General features: G+C 39.5%; 1 protein-coding gene across 1 annotated transcript; it reads left to right on the forward strand.

Moving 5' to 3' along the window:
• The first annotated feature begins 3,064 nt into the window (after window positions 1–3,064).
• Window positions 3,065–22,056, forward strand: STEAP2 (STEAP2 metalloreductase). Its single transcript, XM_074835144.1, has 5 exons — window positions 3,065–3,202; window positions 6,335–6,859; window positions 8,525–9,052; window positions 10,658–10,822; window positions 16,820–22,056. Exons 2-5 carry the CDS (start codon window positions 6,368–6,370, stop codon window positions 17,102–17,104), a joined length of 1,470 nt encoding a protein of 489 aa, XP_074691245.1. The 5' UTR covers window positions 3,065–3,202; window positions 6,335–6,367; the 3' UTR covers window positions 17,105–22,056.
• Window positions 22,057–22,258: the final 202 nt, after the last annotated feature.

A 22,258-nucleotide genomic window follows, 5' to 3' on the forward strand; every position in this document is an offset into this window, starting at 1 on the left:
CTAAGTTATGAAATTAGCTGTGTTGAGGGTAGTATGCCAGAAACCATTGTATTTGGGTTTGTTGCCCTGATAGGAAGCAAATTTTTGTGTGTTTGTTTTCACTCTCTTTCCACAGGGAAATCTCTGGGGCTTTGCTTTCCCCTTGCCAAGAGGAAGAACCAGAATATCTGTTTCCATTTGCCAATTGGAAACTCCTTTGTTATGTTCCATCCCTTAAAGGAAGAAATAATTCTGCCCTGGACTTTGCTAAAGAAAGAAAAACACCTGCTAAAATAAAATAATCTCCTTTTTTTAACAGATTGTTTAAGATAGCCCTTTAACAGGATATCTGAGAATTTTGTTGCTCATAGATCTTTGTATATAATTTGAGAGAACTGTAACTACACAATTTCATCCTCTCACAAAAGAGACATGGTCCAATTCTGGGGAGTTTAAGTATATAAAAGGTATGTATATACGCTTGCTCTCATGCTAAACCCCATACAAAATGGAGACCTCTTTATGCTTATCCTGCTTGAATGGATCAGTGCTGTGGTTAAACCCCAGCCAGAGACTAAGCACCAGACAGCTGCTTGCTCACTCCCCCTCCATGGGATGGGGGAGGGAATCAGAAGGGTAAAAGTGAGAAAACTTGCGGGTTGAGATAAAGACAGTTTAACAGGCAAAGCAAAAGCCACGCACACAAGCAAAGCAAAACAAGGAATCCATTCACCACTTCCCACTGGCAGGCAGATGCTCAGCCATCTCCAGGAAAGCGGGGCTCCATCACACGTAACGGTTACTTGGGAAGACAAAAATGCCATAACTCCAAATGTCCCCCCTTCCTTCTTCCCCCAGCTCTATATGCTGAACATGACGTCATATGGTGTGGGATACCCCTTTGGTCAGTTGGGGTCAGCTGTCCCAGCTGTGTCCTCTCCAAACTCCTTGTTTGTCCCCTCCTGTTCGCTGGTGGGGTGGGGTGAGGAGTAGAAAAGGCCTCGATGCTGTGTAAGCACTGCTCAGCAACAGCTAAAACATCCCTGTGTTATCAATGCTGTTTCCAGCACAAATCCAAAACACAGCCCCATACCAGCTACTATGGAAAAAATTAACTCTATCCCAGCCAAAACCAGCACAATCAGTTACACAGCGATGGAAGGGAGGCTGTAGCTGTTTTAGTCCTGATTTCAAATGAGGATATTCAAACTGCAAAACCTCAAAAAGGTGCAAGGAAAACACAGGATCAAGTTATATCCCCCAAACTGCCTTGATTTCAATTTTTAAATATATTAGATATCAAGTTAGTGGTGTCCAACAGGCTGGTAAATGACCTTGACTCAAAAGTTTCCTCATTTATCCCTGTGCACAAAGGCTAAAGCTAGGTAGGTTCGCACACAGTGAGAGGAGAAACAACTGGAGAAGAAATGAACCATGTAGGTGAGAAATGACACTGAATTACACCCATGGGAACCCAGGTGGGTTAGGCATGAAGGACCATGGCTGGAGCTGGCACACCCAACACAGCACAGGCTGCAAGGCAGAACCTGTGATGTTTTCACATGGGAAATGCAGCTAGTGAGCAATCACAGGCCAAACAGCTGCACAAGAAACAGGTAACAGAATTCAAGGATCATTAATGATCCTTGTTAAAATCAGAAGCTACACTTAGTCGGGAAAAAGATCCATTTGTCTTCAACTAGAAATTTCCTTGGTCAATGTAGAATTCAGATACTGGGGTTTAGCTTTGCTTTTATGCAGTTGATCCCTGTATGTCCTCTCATTTTGTGTAACACTGAAATCAGAGCACAACTCCCACCTGCACAGAGTACACCGGGTACACGGCAAGCATGGGGAGCAACCTCCGCACTCCCTACACCCAGGGAAGCCAGCCTGGGCCACAGGGACATCCAACAACCCCTCAGAATTATTTTTTTACAATGAGGGTGGTGAAACACTGGAACAGGTTGCCCAGAGAGGTGGTAGATGCCCCCTCCCTGGAAACATTCAAGGCCAGGTTGGATGGGCCTCTGAGCAACCTGATCTAGTGGAAGGTGTCCCTGCTCATTGCGGGGGAGGTTGGATGAGATGACCTTTAAAGGTCCCTTCCAACCCAAAGCGTTCTACCATGATTCCATGATCCCTCACCCGCGGCCCTGCGGCTGGCACCAGCTGAGGGCCATCAGCACCCTTCTGCCAGCAGAAATAAGGAAAAGAAGCCGCAGGAGGACTGCCGCTGAAGGACAAATCCGGCCGGAGCAGCCGAGACAGGGCAGGGCGCGGCGGACCGGTGCGTTTTGCCCTCAGGGCCGTGAGCTCGCCGGGGAACGGGCGAGGTCCCCGCGCTCACCCGTTGGGACTCCGGCTCTGGCTCTGGGGGTGCTGCGCAGGCCTGAGGGGGTTGTGGCCGGAGCGCAGTGACCGGGGGCTGGGGCCGAGGGCACCGCGGGGCCGGCCGCGCCCCTCTCCTTCCCCACACGCGGCGACCCCCGGGGCTGTCCCCCACCTCCGCCGTCTCAGCCCCGCCGGGAGGGCGCCGCTCCCTCCCGCCTGGCCACGGCGGTGGCGGCCGAGGAGCGGCCGCAGGGGGCGGGTCGCAGCGGCAGGAGAGGCGCCGCCTTCCTGCCCGCCCGCTCGCCACTGCGGGGCCGGAATCGGAGGAGAAGCGGCGGCGCTGGTCCCCCTGGCGGGCGGGCGGGCGGAGGTGAGCGGCGCCGGGGCCGGGGGGCGGGAGGGGGCCACATCCCCGCCGGACGTCTCCTCAGGCCCGCCGGGCCCGCCGCCGCCCCTCGGGGGTTTCCCCGCTGCCCACCGCCGTGGCGGCGGGCTCCCGCCGCGGCTGCCCCCGTGTCCGGGCCGGCTCTGGCGGGCCTGGCGGTGTCGGGAGCCCCCCGCAGCGGGCTGGGCGGCGGGGCTGGGTGCGGCCCGGCCCCCGGCAGCCGCGAGGACGCCCCGGTGCCCGGCGGTAGCGCGGAGCCGGGGTGCCTGGGCCTGGCGGCGCTGCCCCGGCTCTGCCCGGCGGGGCGGAGGCGGCCGGGTGGTGCGGTCGCCGCTCTTGACACGGGCGATGTTGTCGTTGCAGCTGGAGATGCCGGCCAGGACGCGGGCCCCGCCGAGCTCCGCTGGGGTGGCTGCCCGCATCGCGCTGCTGCCCGCTAGCCTGCCGAGGGGGCACTGGCCTGCACCCGCCGCCCGGCCAGCCACTAGCCTCAGCCCTCGCCCTGTAAGTTCTCGCCCGAGCGGCTGGTCACAAATTCAGTGACTACCCGGCTGTTTGTTCGGTTTTCAACTCCAGTAGTTATTTTTCCAAGAGCAGTTTTTCACGCCAGTGTTACCCTCTGGCAGACATAGCTCTGTAGTGTTTTCTTAGCTTACCTAAGGGCAAATGTCAGATTTATGTCGCTTCTACTATTCTTTATGTCTGTGAAAGCAGATATCTTGTAAGAGGTTTTGTTGCAGTCTGTTTCTGAACAACCCATTTCAGCTGCTTATTATCTGCTTCCCATCTTAACTATTTACAAATTGGTTGCTCAATAATGATGTCAAATCTGTCCAGAGGCTGAAGTTAGGCTAACAAGTCTTTGCTTTCCTCAGTCCTCCTCCTCCTCCCCTCTTTTACAGCTATGTGCTAGTCTGCCTCTCTTGTCCTCTGAGTTCTCAAGATGTCACTTCGATCAGTTTTTTAAGCATCAAGGGTGGATTTCATAAGTGTCTGCTGACTTGAAAATCTTTATCTTATCTTTATCCTTTACTCTTAACTTACCTTCTTCCACATTGACCTCACCTTCTGCCTCCCTGTAAAAGGAACTTCATTAGATATCTATTCACAGATATTTCAGCACACACAGCTGAGTGCTGAAATAAAGAAGAAATTTAACACCTTGTCCTGCTTTGTGTCACCTGTAATTTGTTCCTTTTCCTCTTAAGCCTTGCGTTCTGTCTTTTATTGTATTTATGGAACCTTTACTTGTTACCCTTTATGTCCTTCACCAGTTATAACTCATTCCTGTACCATTGCTGTTCAGATTTTATCCCTACATGATAGCACTGTCTCTTTATGCTGTTCCTTAGCCATGCACGCACACACACCCTTTTTTTTTTTTTTTTTTTTTACTTTTTGTGTGATTTTTCAGGTCATTAAAGCTCTCCTGATGCAGTTAAAACAGTCTTATACACTCTCTTGCCTCTGAATTGCTATTGTGAATTTAATATAGTTCCTTTCAGTAACTGCTAGCTCTCTGATCTCTTCCATCTCTTAGATTATTTGCCCAAGAGTCATGTCTACCTATTTCCTGAGGTTTTTTTATGAAGTCTGTTAGTTTTATTCTGTTCCTCACACTCTACTTTCCTTAGAATAGGCAGTGAGAAACTTGGGCCAGTGGGCCAAATTTAGCTCACCAAAGCAATTCATCATATCCAAATCCTTGATGCCCACCCTCCGAAGGATCCTTGGGACAAAAACTGAAAGTAGGCTGCAGTATGGTTAAATGCTACTGGTAGCCCATTCCCTCATCGTGGTTCCCTTTCTATGCCAAAGTTTTGCAGCACCTTCACATCACATGGCAGGAACTGAAATGGGCCTCTGTAATCACATGGTGAAAGCACGCGTGTTTTGTCACATCCAGTTGATGTATATCTCTTATCTGATCAAAATACGGGTATTCTCATTATGTTCCTGGATGTGAATCCATCGTGGTACAGGAAATACTGGTATTTTGGTCATGTGCTAGGTACGTTTCAGGTCGCGTGGTAAGAGAGAAGTCTGTGTTTTTTCAGTGCGTGCATAAAAATCTTATGTGGCCTGCCTCTGCTGGAAAGATTCAGTGTTAGAACCTTTTCTTAGAATACTGATTTTGTGGTCACTTTCACATATTGCTTTCTGTCTTTAGAGTCTCAGTCCAGTTTCAGTGAGTTCTTTCCTTCTAGTCAAAGCTGAAAATGAAAAGTGCCCATTCTTCTAGTAGCTTCCTCCACTTTCTGAAGCACAAAGCTATTTTTAATTGTGGGAGGTTGTTCACCACACGTACTGTATTCCTAGCCAATGGCTGGGTGAAGTCCCCCACTGCTGATTAGTTACGATCATATCAGCTCTTGGATGGTGGCTCAGAAGGAGGTTCATTCACCTCCTCCTTTCTGTGTGGTCTGTTGTTGATTGCTCCCAAGACAGCAACCTCATGGTTTCTCATTGCTCCTTCTTAGCCTGCCTTTGCTTGTTGCTTCCTTCATTTTCAGAACTCGTTTCTCTTCTACAGTGCAGAACCACTTATGTCGTAACTGTGGTTTCATGTGAAGACTTCCCTCCTGGGGGTTGTTTTGTTGGGTTTTTATGTCTTTTTGTCTTTGTTACAGCTTTACTGCAGTTCTGTGACCTCTTCTCTCCAAAGATATAACAGTATTCCTTTTAATTTTCTGTGAGCTTTAGCCTCTGTTCTTCTTCAAAGCCTCTCTTACTGCACTGAATTTGAGTCCTGAAACTCTCTTACCTTTTATTGCATGAAATCTATCTCTTCCTGCCATAAGCTTTTTGTAGAATGCTGTCCCATGTGTTTGTCTCCAGGATTTATCTTCTTTGCCAGGTCAGAAAATTCTGTTAAGCATATTTGCGACCCACAGCCTTGAATCCTTTACCCTTGCACCCACAGTTAATCCTTATACATCCATGGCCAGGCCTAGCGGTCTGACCTAGCAGTGTCGTTAATGATCTCATGAATAGGCCTTGACAAATCTCCCTTGTTGTCTTTGCCATGGGATCCATGCGGGCAGCCCATTTCCCAGGCTGACAGGTATGCGTTATGGTGGTAGACATGACATTTGCAGCTTTGAGACTTTTTCATCCTTTCCTTCCTGGCCAATATAGGATACCACGATAATAATCTGCATAAGCTTTTAGTGGAATTCAACTTCCATGAACTCACTGTCCTTATGGCAGCCACAGGCCAGCTATCTCTACCTTCTAATATTTTCCATAATTACCCAGTTTTCCTTACATGTTGCTTCTTATTCCATTGGCCATTAGTTTCAGGAGCGCAAGGTTTATCTTGTGGTCCAATATTCTGGAGCAGTGGAAGATAGGGAATAGGAGAAGATGGAAAAAATACCATTTATTTCTGTAACTGTATTATTGAAGTGCTTGAAGTATTTTATGTTTCTCCTTGTATTAGTGAAACATTGCAAGACAAAATTGATTAGCACATACTTTTTTATGGAGAAAATATAACATGAAACATAGAACCACAGATTTTGCTCCTAGAGGTGTTTATGGATTCTGATGTCTCGTAAAATTGTATGATGCTGCATTTTTCCTTCTGTTGCTTTCTCTTTTTTTTTCTTTTTTTTTTTTTTTTTAACCTCCCAGAAGACATTATTGTAGGTTTGGTGTCTTGGAAGTATGGAATCAATCTCTATGATGGGAAGTCCTAAGAACCTCAATGAAACTTTTCTACCAAATGTTGCCAATGGCATCAAGGATGCCAGTAAGATCACAATAGGCATCATTGGAAGCGGAGACTTTGCTAAGTCATTGACGATTAGACTTATCAGATGTGGGTACCACGTGGTCGTAGGAAGCAGAAACCCTAAACTTGCTGCTGAGTTCTTTCCCCATGTGGTTGATGTCACTCACCATGAAGATGCAGTAGCAAAAACAAACATCATTTTTGTAGCCATACATAGAGAACATTATGCCTCTTTGTGGGACCTCAAACATTTGCTTGCTGGTAAAATTCTGATTGATGTCAGCAATAACACAAGAGTAGACCAATATCCGGACTCCAATGCAGAGTATTTGGCATCACTTTTCCCAGATTCCCTGATTGTCAAAGGATTCAATGTCGTTTCAGCTTGGTCACTGCAGTTAGGACCAAAGGATGCCAGCAGACAGGTAAATGTTATATTTGTATTAATTTAACTTGTTTGTAAGATCAGAATGACAGGAACAGAATGTAAGCAGCCAGAACTCGTGGGATTCATCCTGCCTGACCTAACGTACCTAAAATGTTGGGCCTTTAGATTAAGTTTTAGCAGCCAATAAAATTTCCAGAGTTCATCTCACTGTAAGACATATAGGGTAAGTGCTTCAAATCGTCCCCTGAGATGCCTGTTCATCTTTAAAGATTGCAGAGGAAATGTGGATACTAGCTTAGACTAGACAGCTGACCTTTAGATGACTACAGAGGAGAGGAGTTGGTCTTAAAGTCTTATGTAGGAAATATGTTAATTGTTATCCTTATGCTCTATACAAGGATAGAGACAGTCCTTCCCAGGATATTTTAGTTTCAGTATTGATTTAACAGGGGCAGAACTACTGAAAGAAATGCACAGAAATCTCAGGTCCTGATCCCAGGGCTCAGGAGTCAGCTGTTCTAAAAATGCTCGCATTCAGTGTAACGACAAAGTGAATGAAAGAAATTATCTAGCTTTTAGAATGCCCCAAGATCATAAATATGAGGAAACAGAAGGAGACACATATGTTTCTAAGTGATCATTTATTTGATCCAGCACTGCTTGGGAACATCACGTTCAAATTCCTTCCCAGTATGTTCCCCAAATTCACCCTGCATATAGAAAAGACAGCCTTTGTTTTTGATGCTTTGCTGAAGTGATACAAAGGATTTCAGCCTATGCAAGAACCCAGTCCTTCACAGCTTGATGAACTCCAAGAAATGCGTGAGAAATGACTGGTGTAACATGACTACTGGAGACTAAATTGAGTTTTCTGGCACTTCAGGTAGATTTAAAATGGAATGCAATTGATATAGAATTAGCATAATTTTAAAAATAACCTCACCATACTATTTTTATCCCCTTTCAGAATAGCACTGTGTATAAGTAATTAACTCCTGTCAAAAAAGATCATGTTTGCTCTAATGCAGATGATCAGCAAACAGTGTTGGGCAAACTATAGCCTACTGTAAATTTTAAAGGAACTTTAAAGTACTTCGTAGCAGTGCATTTCTTTCACTGTGTAATAAACTGGTCTTTAGAAGGAGTTCTTATTTGACTGCTAGTTTTTGTCCTTTCTGTTAAACATTTAATTTTTGTGGAAATATGGATTGTGAAATTAAGATAGAATTGTTACACATGGAGAGATTAGTTTTTTGCTTTGTATTCTGTTTATGCTAAAGTTGGTTTAGGGTCATCATTCAAGATTCCTGCATTTTTGAGAGCCTCGTGATTTTCTGAAATGCTTTTAGCCATTTTTTCAAATTCAATGCAGTCCTATAGACATTTCAGGGCGGGGCAGGGTGTCAGTGTGCAGATTACCAGGGCATCCCTCTGTCAGCTCATTATGAACTCCAAGAAAAAGACAATTTTGTTTTGGTTACTCTGTTTCTAAATCAGTGTGCGTGTTTTCACTTTGTTTGGAGTTGTATATGGTTTCATTCTCATCTTGGTGACACAAGCTGGGATAACGGTGTACAGTTTTAGCAGTAGTTCTGTGGTTTTGACCTGGAGGCCCTTAAGGGGTTTTTGTGTTGTTTGGGGTTTTTTTTACCTTTGAGTCTCTTTCTCTAACTACAGACAATTCACTTGACTTTCCCAACAGGTCTATATATGCAGTAACCATGTTCAGGCTCGCCATCAAGTTATTGAGCTTGCCCGTCAACTCGGTTTTATTCCTATTGATTTGGGGGCACTGTCATCTTCAAGGGAGATTGAAAATTTACCTCTGCGACTGTTCACACTGTGGAAGGGGCCTGTAGTGATTGCCATTAGCCTGGCAACGTTTTTCTTCATCTATTCCTTCGTCAGAGATGTAATCCATCCATACGTGAGAAATCAGCAGAGTGATTTTTACAAGATCCCCATAGAGATCGTGAACAAGACGCTACCGATTGTTGCTATCACTTTACTTTCTCTAGTGTATTTATCAGGACTTATTGCAGCTGCTTATCAGCTTTACTATGGTACTAAGTATAGGCGATTTCCACCTTGGCTGGACAACTGGCTCCAGTGTCGAAAGCAGCTTGGACTGCTCAGTTTTTTCTTTGCAACAGTGCATGTGGCATACAGCCTCTGCTTACCTATGAGGAGATCGGAGCGATACTTGTTCCTCAATATGGCGTATCAGCAGGTAAGCCAATCTTTAGTTCAGTAAGCCAAAAATGCCTTGGCTGTACACATATGGCTCCTGAATACAATATATATGTTTTCTTAATCTGTTCCACTGTTTTCAGCAGAGAATGTTATGGGTTATCTTATGCATAGCTAACGCTGAATAAGAAGGGAGACTAAAAGAAACATCCGTGCATTGTGCTCACCTCATGGGTCAAGCTGCAGTCAAGTTTGTGTGGCAGGGGAAATCAAGGATGTGTCCTACTTAAATCCCTGATAGTAATATACACAAGGAGAATGTAGGATAGACAGGTTAAAAGTAACAGCAGGAAACTTCTGAGGTATGTTCCTCTCTATGTATACTTAACATATGGGGGAGGTATGTATATCATAAGTGTGTTTACACCTGTGAAAAGTATAAGTGTAGGTATTGTGATAACACTTACAGATACACCTATGTTTATAAAATGAAAATGCTGCTACTTTGTAACATTTTGGACCAGTGGTAAAAATATTTTATTCATTAAAAATTCTGTGAACATCATCTATTCCGGGCAATAGAGACTGACTCACATTTCCCAGGAGCAATTGGTCTTGCATAACCCTGAAACAATCTCTGACAAATCTGTCATCCTTTAGAAGAGGGTCTGATGCTCCTGTCTGTCAGTGAGGTAGCTTATTGTCACCTTTTAAAGTGGTAGAAACGCAGCATTGCCATTCAGCACCTAAAACCTGCAGGAAAGAGAAATGTGACAGAACAGAAAGAACAGCAGACTAAGGAAATCAAATCAAATGAAACAAATTCACGGGGATTGGGTCCACAAATTCTAAAAGGACTAGCATGAAAAATTGAACTTAAGAGAAAGGCAAGAAGAACAAAACTATAAAAGACAGCAAGAAACTGTCATTGTTCACACTTAGTAAAGGATCCACTGATACTTTTACTAAGAAATTACCATGGTTTTAATAATATTGTAAAAATCTCACTTGCTAATATTCTTAGTGAACCTCTTTCAAGACATGCAATATCACAGTAGTTTACCTGAAAGTGGAAAAATAATTGAATATCCACACCTCTTGATTGTTAAGGACCTGAGTTGTTTCTTTTTTCTGGTAAAGCTCCCCGACAAGAACAATCTTGGATGTATCTGATGTCAGCAGTGTAAGAGGCAAAATAACTTGGGCTCAGCATAGAGAGCTGAAGGAAAACCAGGGAATGATGCTGAACTATTTCTGAATGTAACAAACTAAAATTGCAGGTTTACCCAATTTATGTTATAAAATTTAAGTTTCCAGAGTCTGAAGAACACAGCTACTTTTCTACAGTATATAGGAATGAACAGTGTTACGTAATTGTTATAAATAGTATATAATGTTACATTTGCTTTTAACAATTCATCTAAGTTTCTATGTTTAACATATTTTTAATCTAACAAGAGCCAATACCAGTAGTAAAGAAATAGTTATTTTTCTCCAAGACATGAAGAAACCTCTGAAATACTTGACCCCATTTTATAGTTGTCCTGTGACTGCAGACTTTAGTCAGCAAAATCACTTCTGTTGATATTTTTAATATTCTGTACAATAAAGTGCTTCTTTATGCTCTAATACGTTCTTTCATCAGGTTCATGCAAATGTGGAAAATTCTTGGAATGAGGAAGAAGTGTGGCGAATTGAAATGTATGTTTCCTTTGGAATAATGAGTCTTGGATTGCTTTCTTTGCTGGCAGTAACTTCCATCCCTTCAGTAAACAGTGCCTTAAACTGGAGGGAGTTCAGTTTTATTCAGGTGTGTTACTTTTTAAATAAGGGGGTTTTGTAGAAATAAGAATTCCTTAATGATGATCATGATCACAAACAAAAGTGCTTTGCAACATGATGAGAGCTTTTTTTCCCTTTCTCTGGTAAGTTAGTAAAAACAACATATCCTTACTCGGTAGATCTATTACCATGAAGGCACATTAAGCATTTCATGAGTGTTAGAACAGGAATTTGCATTTTACACTTCTTGGTCTTAAATAACCAACACAGCTAAGACCAAATGAGCACTAATCTATTCCTTTTCCATTGTTAGAATTTCTTGCTAAATTCAAATTAGATAAATTTGGACAAACTCACTAAAGTCAGTGATACTGATGAGAGACACTACTGTTTGTAGATGCACACAATTGTTAAAATTGAAGACTTAATTTGTCCTGCAGGATTTTTATTGCACAGCCCTCTGGCAGCCATGGTCGTTGATTCAGTTTTGCTTCCCCTCCACTGTGTGGGAATTAATACAGCTCTCAACTGTGTTATTCCCATTAGCTGAAAATACCCATTAGTAAAATATGCAGCTTTGTTTATTAAAAGCAGAGGCTTTTCCAAGTCCTGGCATGTCTTCTGCTGCCCTCCTGCCTCAGATAAATATCTACCACAGGCAGACCTCACTGACATAAAATACTGAGAAATACAGGCTTTAATAAACAGCTTAATGTTTCCTTCCAAACAAAATTGCCATTAGTTGTAGGTAGCAGTCAGCAATGACAATTTTTATTAGGAGTTCATCTTGTGATAAATTTCCTAAGTGTGTACATGCAGTTCTGGGTTTTGTTATGTCTTGTTTTGTTCTCTGACTTTGAATTCAGTACTCTCGTCTTTACTCAGTCTTTTCTGATTAACGGTTTTTCAACATAGCTATTGTAATGATACTGCCTAATTCTTAGTCCTGTTACTGTTTACAAATTCTTACCTTCAGAACTCAGGCACTGACTGTACCGTTCAGGGCTTGAGTTGCACTTTATAATTTTCAGATGTTTTAAAGGGAGTGATGGGGAAAACTTCTTTGGCTGTAGTTGTCAGAGGTCTTCTGTCTGTAAAATAGTATCTTCCCTTCCCCTAGGGTTTCCATTGGTGGAACACTCCAGGTTGACCTACAAAAAGTTTGCTGAAAAATTTTTCAAATTCAGTTTACCCTGACAGAACTGTTTATTCTCGCTCATGGTTTTGAGCCTTCAGAGGGAGTAAAGACCCATTTTGTATTGCTACAACATCTCTGCCATCCAGAGTTCTCTGTGTGGGGACAATAGTACTGCTGTTGGGTGATGTAAAATATTAGTGCAAAAGGGAAAAATATGTATTCACCCATGAGTGAGGTGATGCCTTTATCCAGTCATGACTTCCAGCCACAAACCCAGCATTTGTGTCTTATTTTTCCTTACTCAAATTTACAAATTTTCAGGCTTGTGTGACTGAGTCAAAACCCACATAATAATCACATAATGATGTGTCTACAAGGGCATTTTCCATTGTGTCATCATATTTATTGCACTTATTTCCACTGTAAATAAAGTCAAAATAGTTCTGAATTTAAATAATTATGAACTATAATGAATCATCTGTCAGTATTTTGAGGAATTTGATTGGGGACAAGTTGCTCTGGAGGTATGTTACAGTTGATACTGCATTACATGCTAAAGAGAACTGGTATTGGTAATTAATTATGATAATTTGCAATTTTTAGTCACAAAAAGTACTGAACTACTAAAAGTTTCCTTGAAGTTAATGATCATTAAAGGTACTTTGTCATTAATTACTTCTTCGGATGTAAATTGTTCTTCATTTAGTTACTTGTCCTTCAAAAAAGTCCTCTTGCTGTCTTCAATCAGAAAACAGATTTTCAGTGATACCTCACTAAAGTAAGAGGAGTCTGCATTTCTGCACAAGCTTCGTTGTGCCCCATATGCAAGTAGTACAGATAAAACATCAAAATACTTACTGTCTTTTTTATTTTTTTCCTACTGAAGTGCAATATGAAGTGAATTTGAACTTAATTTTCTCAATCTTCTCTTAAGTCAGGGGGACAAACAGTGGAACTATTAGCCCATCATCTCAGTGCTGCTTCTTTTTAACTGGGAAAAGCAGGATGTTTCTAGCTTTCACCCTGAATCTTGGATGATTGGCCACAATAATTGCTGAACTTGTTTTGCATCTGACAGATGAAGAATCAGTCAGTCAGCGCACTCAGACAGTTTCTCACCTCAGCACTTCCCACTGAGAACAATACACCATTGTGTGCTCATCTTAGTTAATACAGTTACATCAAAATAAGGGTCTCGTCTCCTCTGAAGAGTTTTATCACTAAAACACACTCAGTCTTGAGTCCTACTGGGAATATCTGAGTTTAGGATTAAAAAATTATTAACATATACAGTATAAACTATTTTCTAGGCTTGTTCCAGTAGTACAAATCCTGAGCAGCATCTCCCTTACCTACAGTGGTTCAAACAGACCTCTACCACAGTCTTCCTAATACTGTAAATAAATCTCAGTTTTGGTAATCACTGTGCAGAAATCACTGCTGACTTTGATATCCCCAGTTATTTTGGAGATGCCTCCATCTTACCTAGCCTGGTTTCACAACACTGGTGTCAGCAGCCCCAGAAATTCCAGCCTGCTTGATCAAGGGAAAAGGACTTTGAGAAGAGAAGCAGTGCAGGCTCCACTCATTCCCTTATGTCTTCCTGGTAACATTTTAGGGATTTTTCCCCTGCATCTTTCCACTTCTCTAACACTTTTTTTTCACCCCAAACAATGCCAGTTTGTCCAGTTTATCAGTGACCTTGGCTGGGAATCTCCCACATTGGCTAAAAAACTGACTTTGATCAGGAAGGAAAAGAAACAAAACAGGGAAGACTTAGAGAAAAACTAAAAGACTGGGAAGTCTGTAGGAAATGTGCTAATCTATTACTCAGTTTCCAGGAAACGGTATTATGGAAGATAAGGAAGCAAAGCAACCAAAGATGTTCTTCCCCTTTTCCCAGCAGCCGTCCTAGAGCCTAGGCAGAGGGTTCCCAGGACTTACTTAAGACTGTTAGTGCTACTCACTCACCAATGTGAATTTACCAGTGAAGGAAAAGTATCCCTTCTTGCTGCTTTCAAAAGTCCTCTGCAATTAAAGAAGTTAGCATCCTGTGCCTCTCCTGGCCTCCCTGTGCTAACATCAGTGTAAGTGATCTTCCAGCTCCCACAGACACATTCATCCTTTCTTTTTGTGTCTTAAAAAGCCAGGAAAGGAAGACAGAAATGCAATATGTATATTCCATCTGACACACAACTACATTTCAGGAAATCTGTTGTCTTTAATCCCTGTATTCCCTCTTCCACATTGTCCAGTTATAAACTTGTGCAGAAGAGAATAACCTTGCATACCTGAATGACAGCACCTCTCTCACCTTTCCAGTATTGAAACAGATTGCTTTCCAGCAATAACTCCCACAGCACAATCATCATTTATTTCTCAATAATTGAAAATCTTTCACGTTAGCATCCATAGAGGTTGTCAATGTTGGAATATGGCTTTCTGACACTGCCGCTGGCCAAGATTTGTAGTATGATCCAGTGCTACCAACTGATTTTTATTTTTCTTTAATTTATTTTATATTTATTCAGCTGCCCAGCAGTGCCTTTTCCTGCAGTAGCTGATGTCTCTTTGTCCAAGTCTGCTTCACCAGTTCTGAGTTTCCTCATTTTACTACTGTACAGTCATTGCTGTAGTCTTTGAACATTTGCAGATACATAAAAATCAAGTCTTTATAACAAACACAGGAGTTTTTTACTGACACAGCCTCCTGCAGTGGGGTTTTACTTATGTAGCAAAGGCAGCAAGTCTTGCTTGTACTTCTTGGAAAAGTCATTGCCAGTAGCTGCAAGCTGGGACAAATGCTTTTAATGGAACTTCCTAGTGCAGATCTGCCCTGACTAAACAAACCAAAGACTGTAGAATGCTAAGTTGTGTGGAGGACATCCTCTTTCTAGCTAAGCAATGTTATTAGTGTCAAAAGTACAGCACAGAAATAGAGCAGTTAAGGGCCTGGTAGAAGAAAATACCATCAGTAGCTGACGGAAGCTCCTATAGGAGTGTCTTTGTTGTCAGATTTCTAGATGAGTGGTTGAAATGGTCCAGTACATACTAGCACATGCCTTACCAACACTTTAAAGAAGCATGTGGCAACTTTCCACAGGGCAAAAAAAAGAACTTAATAGAGGTGCATCATATGTTTTTCTTGTCCTTGTGCTGTTAGTTCAAAATATACTGATAAATGTACTGATGTACTTATTAGCTTCCATTGACCATTAGATACAAAGACCTATATAGATGTCTCAAAACTGTAGTTTTCAGATGGAATTTAAACAAGCATTACAAATTTTTTTGAAAGATTTCGGAAGAGTCTTTATAACATTCCCTCCTGTTTCTTTTCCAAGAATTGTTATAGTTCTTACCAGTAAGCCTGGTGAAGAAATGAGGGATATGATTCACTTGTGCCCTTATCCCTGCTGGCAGTGATAGAACGGCAATGAATTCAGGACAGTCATACCAGCAAAAATCTGCAATAACAAAAAACATCAAGTTTGATAGTATTGTTTGCTGTCCAGATTTCTTACCAGAACTTCCGTTCAGATATTGCATATGCCGTTTTCATATCCACAAGTGGTTGTCTGATTGTTCTGTTTCTTATGAAGTATTTTGGGAGTAAATTGTTCTTTTTAAAAAAAGGGTGCAGCATATCTAAAACATGCCAACATGGCTCTGAAATCATTGGCAAAAAACTGCATAAACATTGGCAAGTTAAAAAAACATGGTACCAATCTCTAGAAATTAACAAAAGTATTTTCCTTTTTATATCATTATATCTGTGAATCCTTGCAAATGCTGTTAGCTCAGACATTCTTCCTTCCCTGGAAACTGGTTAATCCTGAAGTAGATAGAATTAATTCTTTCACTATTATAGACCCTTAGGCTGCATTTTTGTTTGCCTCTCTGATTACTGGAATTAAACCAAACCTTGCTAGCCAGTTACCTTTCTTAATATCCATTCTCTGTTTTGATGATTTTCTACAAATGTTTCGCAACCACATTAGTCATTACATCAGTTTTAGCCAAAAAGAGTTTTTCTTCATTTGATCACCATCAGAATTCAAAGCATAGTAGTCTTTTTTTTGCCATGATTAATACATTTAACTCAAGTCTGCAGAGCAATACAACTACAGGGCTCTTAAAAGGGCAGAAATGGTGAGTGACCTCTATTAGCACTACTTTCTGTGGCATACGTGGTAAGAGGTCCTCTGCAGGGTGCTGTGGGAACCTTCTACTTCACGTTTCATCTGGCACTACTCGTTTATGATAAACTGCATCGTTGCCTTGTGCCATTATGCCCAAGTCTTGCAGTCCAGATATTCCCATTAACCAGTAGGCAACAGCTGATGGAGAACGGTAAGGGATGGTCAGAGAAGTGGATGTAGGTCATTATGAGGAAGAAGCAAACTGCACCTCTCAGGCTGATAAAAATCTGCAGTGTTAGGCTCAGATCTCTTCCAGCAGAATTGCATTGTTCCACAGTCATTAATCTTGGAATTGATCTACTCTCATAGTTAAGACACAGGGAACTTAATTTCCAATCACAACTTACATTGTTCTAGTAACTTCACTGGGATTGTTCCTTACTCACATACATATCCTGAAGTTGACTTCCATTACTCAGAATTTGGGCAAATATCATCTTCATTTCAGCTTTGACTAAGGCCTATAGATGATAGCAGAGATATGTTGTAAATCAGTGTTGAGTTCAGGCCATAGTTTTCAGAACATGTGAACTTAAAACCCTGTATCACTAATTTAAAACGGTGTATAGGTAAGAGATCTTAACATGGTGTCTAATAGAAATGTTAAAATAATGGGTTAGAGTTGTCGGATGAAGGACCAAGTACTATTATCTCTTCTTTTTTCCCTGTTTCCTCTTTTTTTCAGTCTACACTTGGATACGTTGCTCTGCTCATAAGTACTTTCCATGTACTGATTTATGGATGGAAAAGAGCTTTTGAAGAAGAGTATTACAGATTTTATACACCACCCAATTTTGTTCTTGCCCTTGTTCTGCCTTCCATTGTAATTCTAGGTAAGATCGTTTTACTTTTGCCATGTGTAAGTAGGAAACTGAGGAGAATTCGAAGAGGATGGGAGAAAAGCCATGTTATAGAAGAAGCAAGTGGGTCTGTTCCACATCTCTCCCCAGAAAGGATAACTGTGATGTGATGATAGACTAATATTTGTCAGCACTGTTGTAGATGTTTGGGTGGGTTGTTTTTTTTGTCATAGACTTGTATTTTTAGGAGTTTAGTTAGAGTATGAGTAAAGTCACTGTGGACTTGCTTGGCATGTACAAGCTCTCAACCAAACTATGATAAATTTATAACTAGAAGACTACTACTTCAGAAAACTATGAAAATGTTTTTGTTTTGAATTACAGAGGGCAGATGATTATGAAATCAGAATTTTTTAATGCTCCTTTGCACAGTTATATCACATCAATATTTTATTATAACCATGCTTTCCAGATATTTCTTTGACTTAGAGCATATGTGTCAGAGTGCTATTTATTAATACCACATTTTCTGAGCAGTGTTTCTTTTATTAAAACCACACTTCTGGGCTAGTGAGTTCAGAATATGGACTAATAGAGTTAATAATTTAGGAAATAATCAGGTTTTGAAACAAATTAATTTGTAATGATGTATTGCACATGTACAGTATATTTATTTGTGTGGGGTTTTACACCATTCCATGATTTCAATATGCAAAACCAGTTTCAGTTATGGTGTAATTGTACCTCTTGTAAGCAAATGGTATTGTACTAATGGGATCTTTTTTTTTCAAAGTATCACATCGGATTTTAGACCTTTGGCATCTCTTTATTTCCATACATCATATAATGAAAATTCAAAACAGTGTTACACAAGTATAGAAAGACTTGCAGATATGTGTGCAAGCAACTAGTTTTTGATTTTAGAATGATTTCAAAATATCAGGAAATACTTAAAAAAAAAAAGGTGAGAAATCTGCAACAATAAAAACCCATTTTTACTGTGAAACTTCCAATACATTGGTACAACAGGGAAACATCACAATACTCATGTTCTACATGTTTCTACACTGGAATTTCAGTTATTATATATGAATTTCCCAGAGTCTGACTTAAATTCTTAGTATCTTTTGTGCAAATCCAATCTTCTATTTTTATATAAAAGTATTACTTTTACAAGTGTCTCTGGGATATGCCTGAATTTTTGAGAAACAAAATTATTATTCTTATACTTAAAAGTGAATTTATCTCTAAAACTCGACATTTGCATTTCCTGTGGGATTCAAAAGAACATTCACAATTATTTATTACTACTGCTTTGTCAGGTTCTACTCTAACAAAATAGCCAAACTCAACTCATACCTTCAGGCTACGCCTGCTTAATTAGCAAAACCTTTATTTCAATGAATCAAAATGTGTAATTTTCTTTACTTGTATGAAATTATATTTTTCTTATCTATATATATATATGGACTGTTAGGATCTCTGACTTTCTTAGCTGAACCTTCACTTATTATTTACTACTTTGCAAGAATTTGTCATCGATACATCAGAAATATACAGTACTTAAGCCTGAATTTATCCTTAAACATCACTGGTCCTGTAAATCTCATTATCTCTGTTTGTAATGAAACCAAGAGCTCCACAGAACAAGAATCTTGAATCAAACTCTGCCCCCAGTTACACCAACCCAGATCTAAAGAGTTCATGTTAGTTGTTCTTAATTTCATCTCAAATTTTAAAAAATCTACAACAATTCTATTTTTATTGTAGTATCCCTGTTCCCCAAACTTATTCATCAAGCCTGTGTATATTCTGGGTTTGTTGCAAATCAAGAGACAATTGAACTTGCTTTCATTTTAAGCATGTTCAAATCTAGACATGAAAAACATTTGCATGATTTTTTTCAGAATTAAAGCATTTTTAATATGTCTTTAAAAATGTTTTGTATCATGAGAGATGAGAGGTCAATGAATTCTTTTTGAAAATGGGAGGTTTGTGAAAACATTTTTTAAAAATACCCTATATTTCATGCATGTCAACAGAAATTTCGGAAGTTTTTTTCAGTTCACAAATTTTCAACTTCAAATAGTTGGAAAATTCAATTTTATTCTCCTTTTTAATCTGAGGGGAAGCAATTGGAAAGAGAAAACTCTTTTTATTTCAGCTATTTTTAAAAACTAAACAGTAATAACAGCTATAATTGGTCAGACTAAGGTCTTTGAGACTTGTTTCCGAGAGCTGACAAGTGACAGACGCTTCCAAAAAGAGGGCATGTGTCCAGTGATTATTCTTCTGACAGAACCTCTCAGCCTCTTGGAAATCAATCATTTAGGACTTAAATAAGACAGGTGCTGCCTCTGGACTATTGTATCTAACAGCTACTTCCTCCAAAAATGTATCCAACTTTTCTAGAAATTTGAAACTTTCTCAGTTTTCTACAGGAAAAGAAAGGAAAAGACAGAAGAGAAAAAAAAGTTTAATACATCCATCAAATTCATTTAAAAAGTTTGCATTCTTTTTTCCAAAACCAAATCAGTTTCAAGGTACTAATATTGTCCCTCCTCCACTATGCAGCTATTTCATTGATACTTGTGTTGATACACAAGCACAATGCTATTTTATTAAACATTCTAAACATTAAGTGAAAAACCTGCCATTGTTGAAGACAGACAGGAACCTAAACTAGTATGAATGAGGTTTTCACATAAAAATGAGGAACGAGTGACAATTACAACCGCTAACTTACTTTGCCTGACTGTTAATACATTCCAATACAGAAAGCTGTATATTTCTTGAAAGGCTGGCAGAATTATATGAAATGGAATTTCCTGGCCTGTTTCCTATTCCATTATTGCAGAGAGAAACCACACAAAGCTTAGGCATTTGTGCTTCAATTCTTTAAATAAAATTAATTTTAAAACTCTCACAATACACAAAGTCTTGGAGTATTTTAATGGGATAAATACCATGCTACATTCTACCCCAGTCCTGTGTACAAAACCTGATTAAAATCACTAGAATGGCATGGTATAACTGAGAGCAGAATTTCATACCTCTGAACAAATTTAGGGCAGAAACCATTACTGCTGACAATCTGCTGACATTTCAAAATTGACTATGCCTCTGTTATTTTATAGTAATTCTACACGTTCCCTACAATTATCTAATTCGTTTGATGCAATAGCAATAATGTTGCAGAACTAAGATACTGTGCTAATTGAAAATTGCTGTCAAAGTCCATATATATTGTATTGTAATGCAACCACTGACAGTGTATACAGAAATGTATTGGCCCTCTTTCCTATGCAAAAAGTTACTTCATCATTAAATTTCTTCAAGAATGTTTAAACTGTTAAATTTTGAACTGCCAAAGGTGTCTGAAGAAAATAATGATGTGTTGTTCCTTTTTTCGAACTGTGTGTAGAAAATTAAAAATGTGTTTTGATTTTATAAGTTACTGGAAAGATTGAAATATTGAAGTATGAATAAATAAGATGATATTTTTAGATCAAATATATGAAGACATTTTTTGAAATATTTGTGCTACAAAATGACATGGTTTCCCGTTAGGTCAGCTATTTTACTCCTAACTGGAATAACAAATTGACTTGTGATTTAATATTTTTTATTAGTGTTCTTCAAGGACCAATTCACTCTAACAAGACACTTAAGTCTGAAAGAAAAATTACACTCATGCATTTACTACACATTATGTATCATATCATGCATATGTTTAGTCACATAAGGAATCTTTATTCCTGTGATCAAACACATTGATTTCTATAGAAGAACTCACATTAGGACTTCTCATCAGAAAAAGACCAGAGGCTAAAAGTTTAGTTTCAGTTGCCTAGATATAAACAAGTAAATTCATTTAGATGTCTTAGTTACTTAGGAGAATAAATACATATTTTGAGGAATAGCCTGCTATAAAAATATTTTTCTGTAACTTTGTATAAATTGCTTACTGCCTAATGAAAAATGAATAATGAAATAAACCTCATTTCTCTTCATTACTGTTCAGTAAAAAAACCAGTGCTTAACATGTAATACAGAACTGTACACATCATATTAGAAAATGGAGACCTCTATGTATTTAGCAACAGGTTATTTGTTTTCTATGGATATTAAGGTATTCTTTCTTGACATTGTCTAAAATACAGTTCTGTTACAGGTTCCATGTGTCTCAATTTTATCTTAAAATTCTATTAACTGTGGCAACTATGTGCAAGCTAATTGAGTATCCATGTTCTTGAATTACTTAGAGATTAATTATTTTGTAATTGTTTTGCAAGTTCTTTGCATATCTAGCTTGTGGTGATGGTTTCTGTGAATTGGTCCCACGTTTAACTTTCTGTTCCAACATTGTGCATTATATGATGTGCCAACATGAGAAAGTACATTTATATTTTTATTTGGCATTAATTGCCTATAAAATACTGTGTCTCTGTGTGTGTGTTTATATGTTATTAGCTATACATGCTGCCCAACTAGGGCTAAGGGAAATTTTTAATTAATACAAGGCAATGAGTTCCCAAGTGGCTATAAATTTCACAGGTATGAATATCATTAAGAAACAGCTTTCTGAACGCTTTCTGAATGTCAGGAAACAGCTTTTCCTTTGAATTGGAAGATTTCCTCTGAAAGATTTATCAGGGGCATAAAAATTAGATAGATTGAGTTTTTCAGTATAGTATTTCCATATATGCAGTGGTAATAGATGCATATGCATAGTTTCTTTCAGACAACGCATCTCCTAATACACAAGTTTTTGATTTCTTGGCTGTTCATCCAGTAGTATTTTCTATCAATGTAATGAGTAATGTTGCAGTACAGATATTGTATCAGTATATGATACTGCTTGAATTAATTAGATTACAGCCTTTAAAATAAGTGTCACGTTGAACTGACTTGAACAATGATCTCTATCATTATATATCGTTTCTCATGCCTTGCTGAGAGAGTAGTATGTCTCCCATGTGCAATATTCTCTTTGTAGTTGTGTTTGTCAGTTTGTGCTGTTTCTCTGAACAGGGCTATTATAAATTATTAGTAATGCTTTTATCTATTTTTCCATAGACTGTGTTTTACACAAAAATCAATAAAAAGTCAGTGTCAGGTATTTGGCTTTTTCTTCTGTGCTTATGCGTAATAAATTTTAGCTTGCTTTTCTTTGTAATACATGTGTGCTCTGATCAACATTTTCTCTGAGAAGAAGAACTTGAATGTGAGTTCATAAAAAAAATTTCTAAAGGGCAATTTGTTTCTTTTGCAATGTCTGGGTAACAGGTATTTCACACAGACACACTGGAAAGCTACATCCC

The sequence above is a fragment of the Strix aluco genome, chromosome 1, assembly GCF_031877795.1.
Source record: "Strix aluco isolate bStrAlu1 chromosome 1, bStrAlu1.hap1, whole genome shotgun sequence".
Classification (NCBI taxonomy): domain Eukaryota; kingdom Metazoa; phylum Chordata; class Aves; order Strigiformes; family Strigidae; genus Strix; species Strix aluco.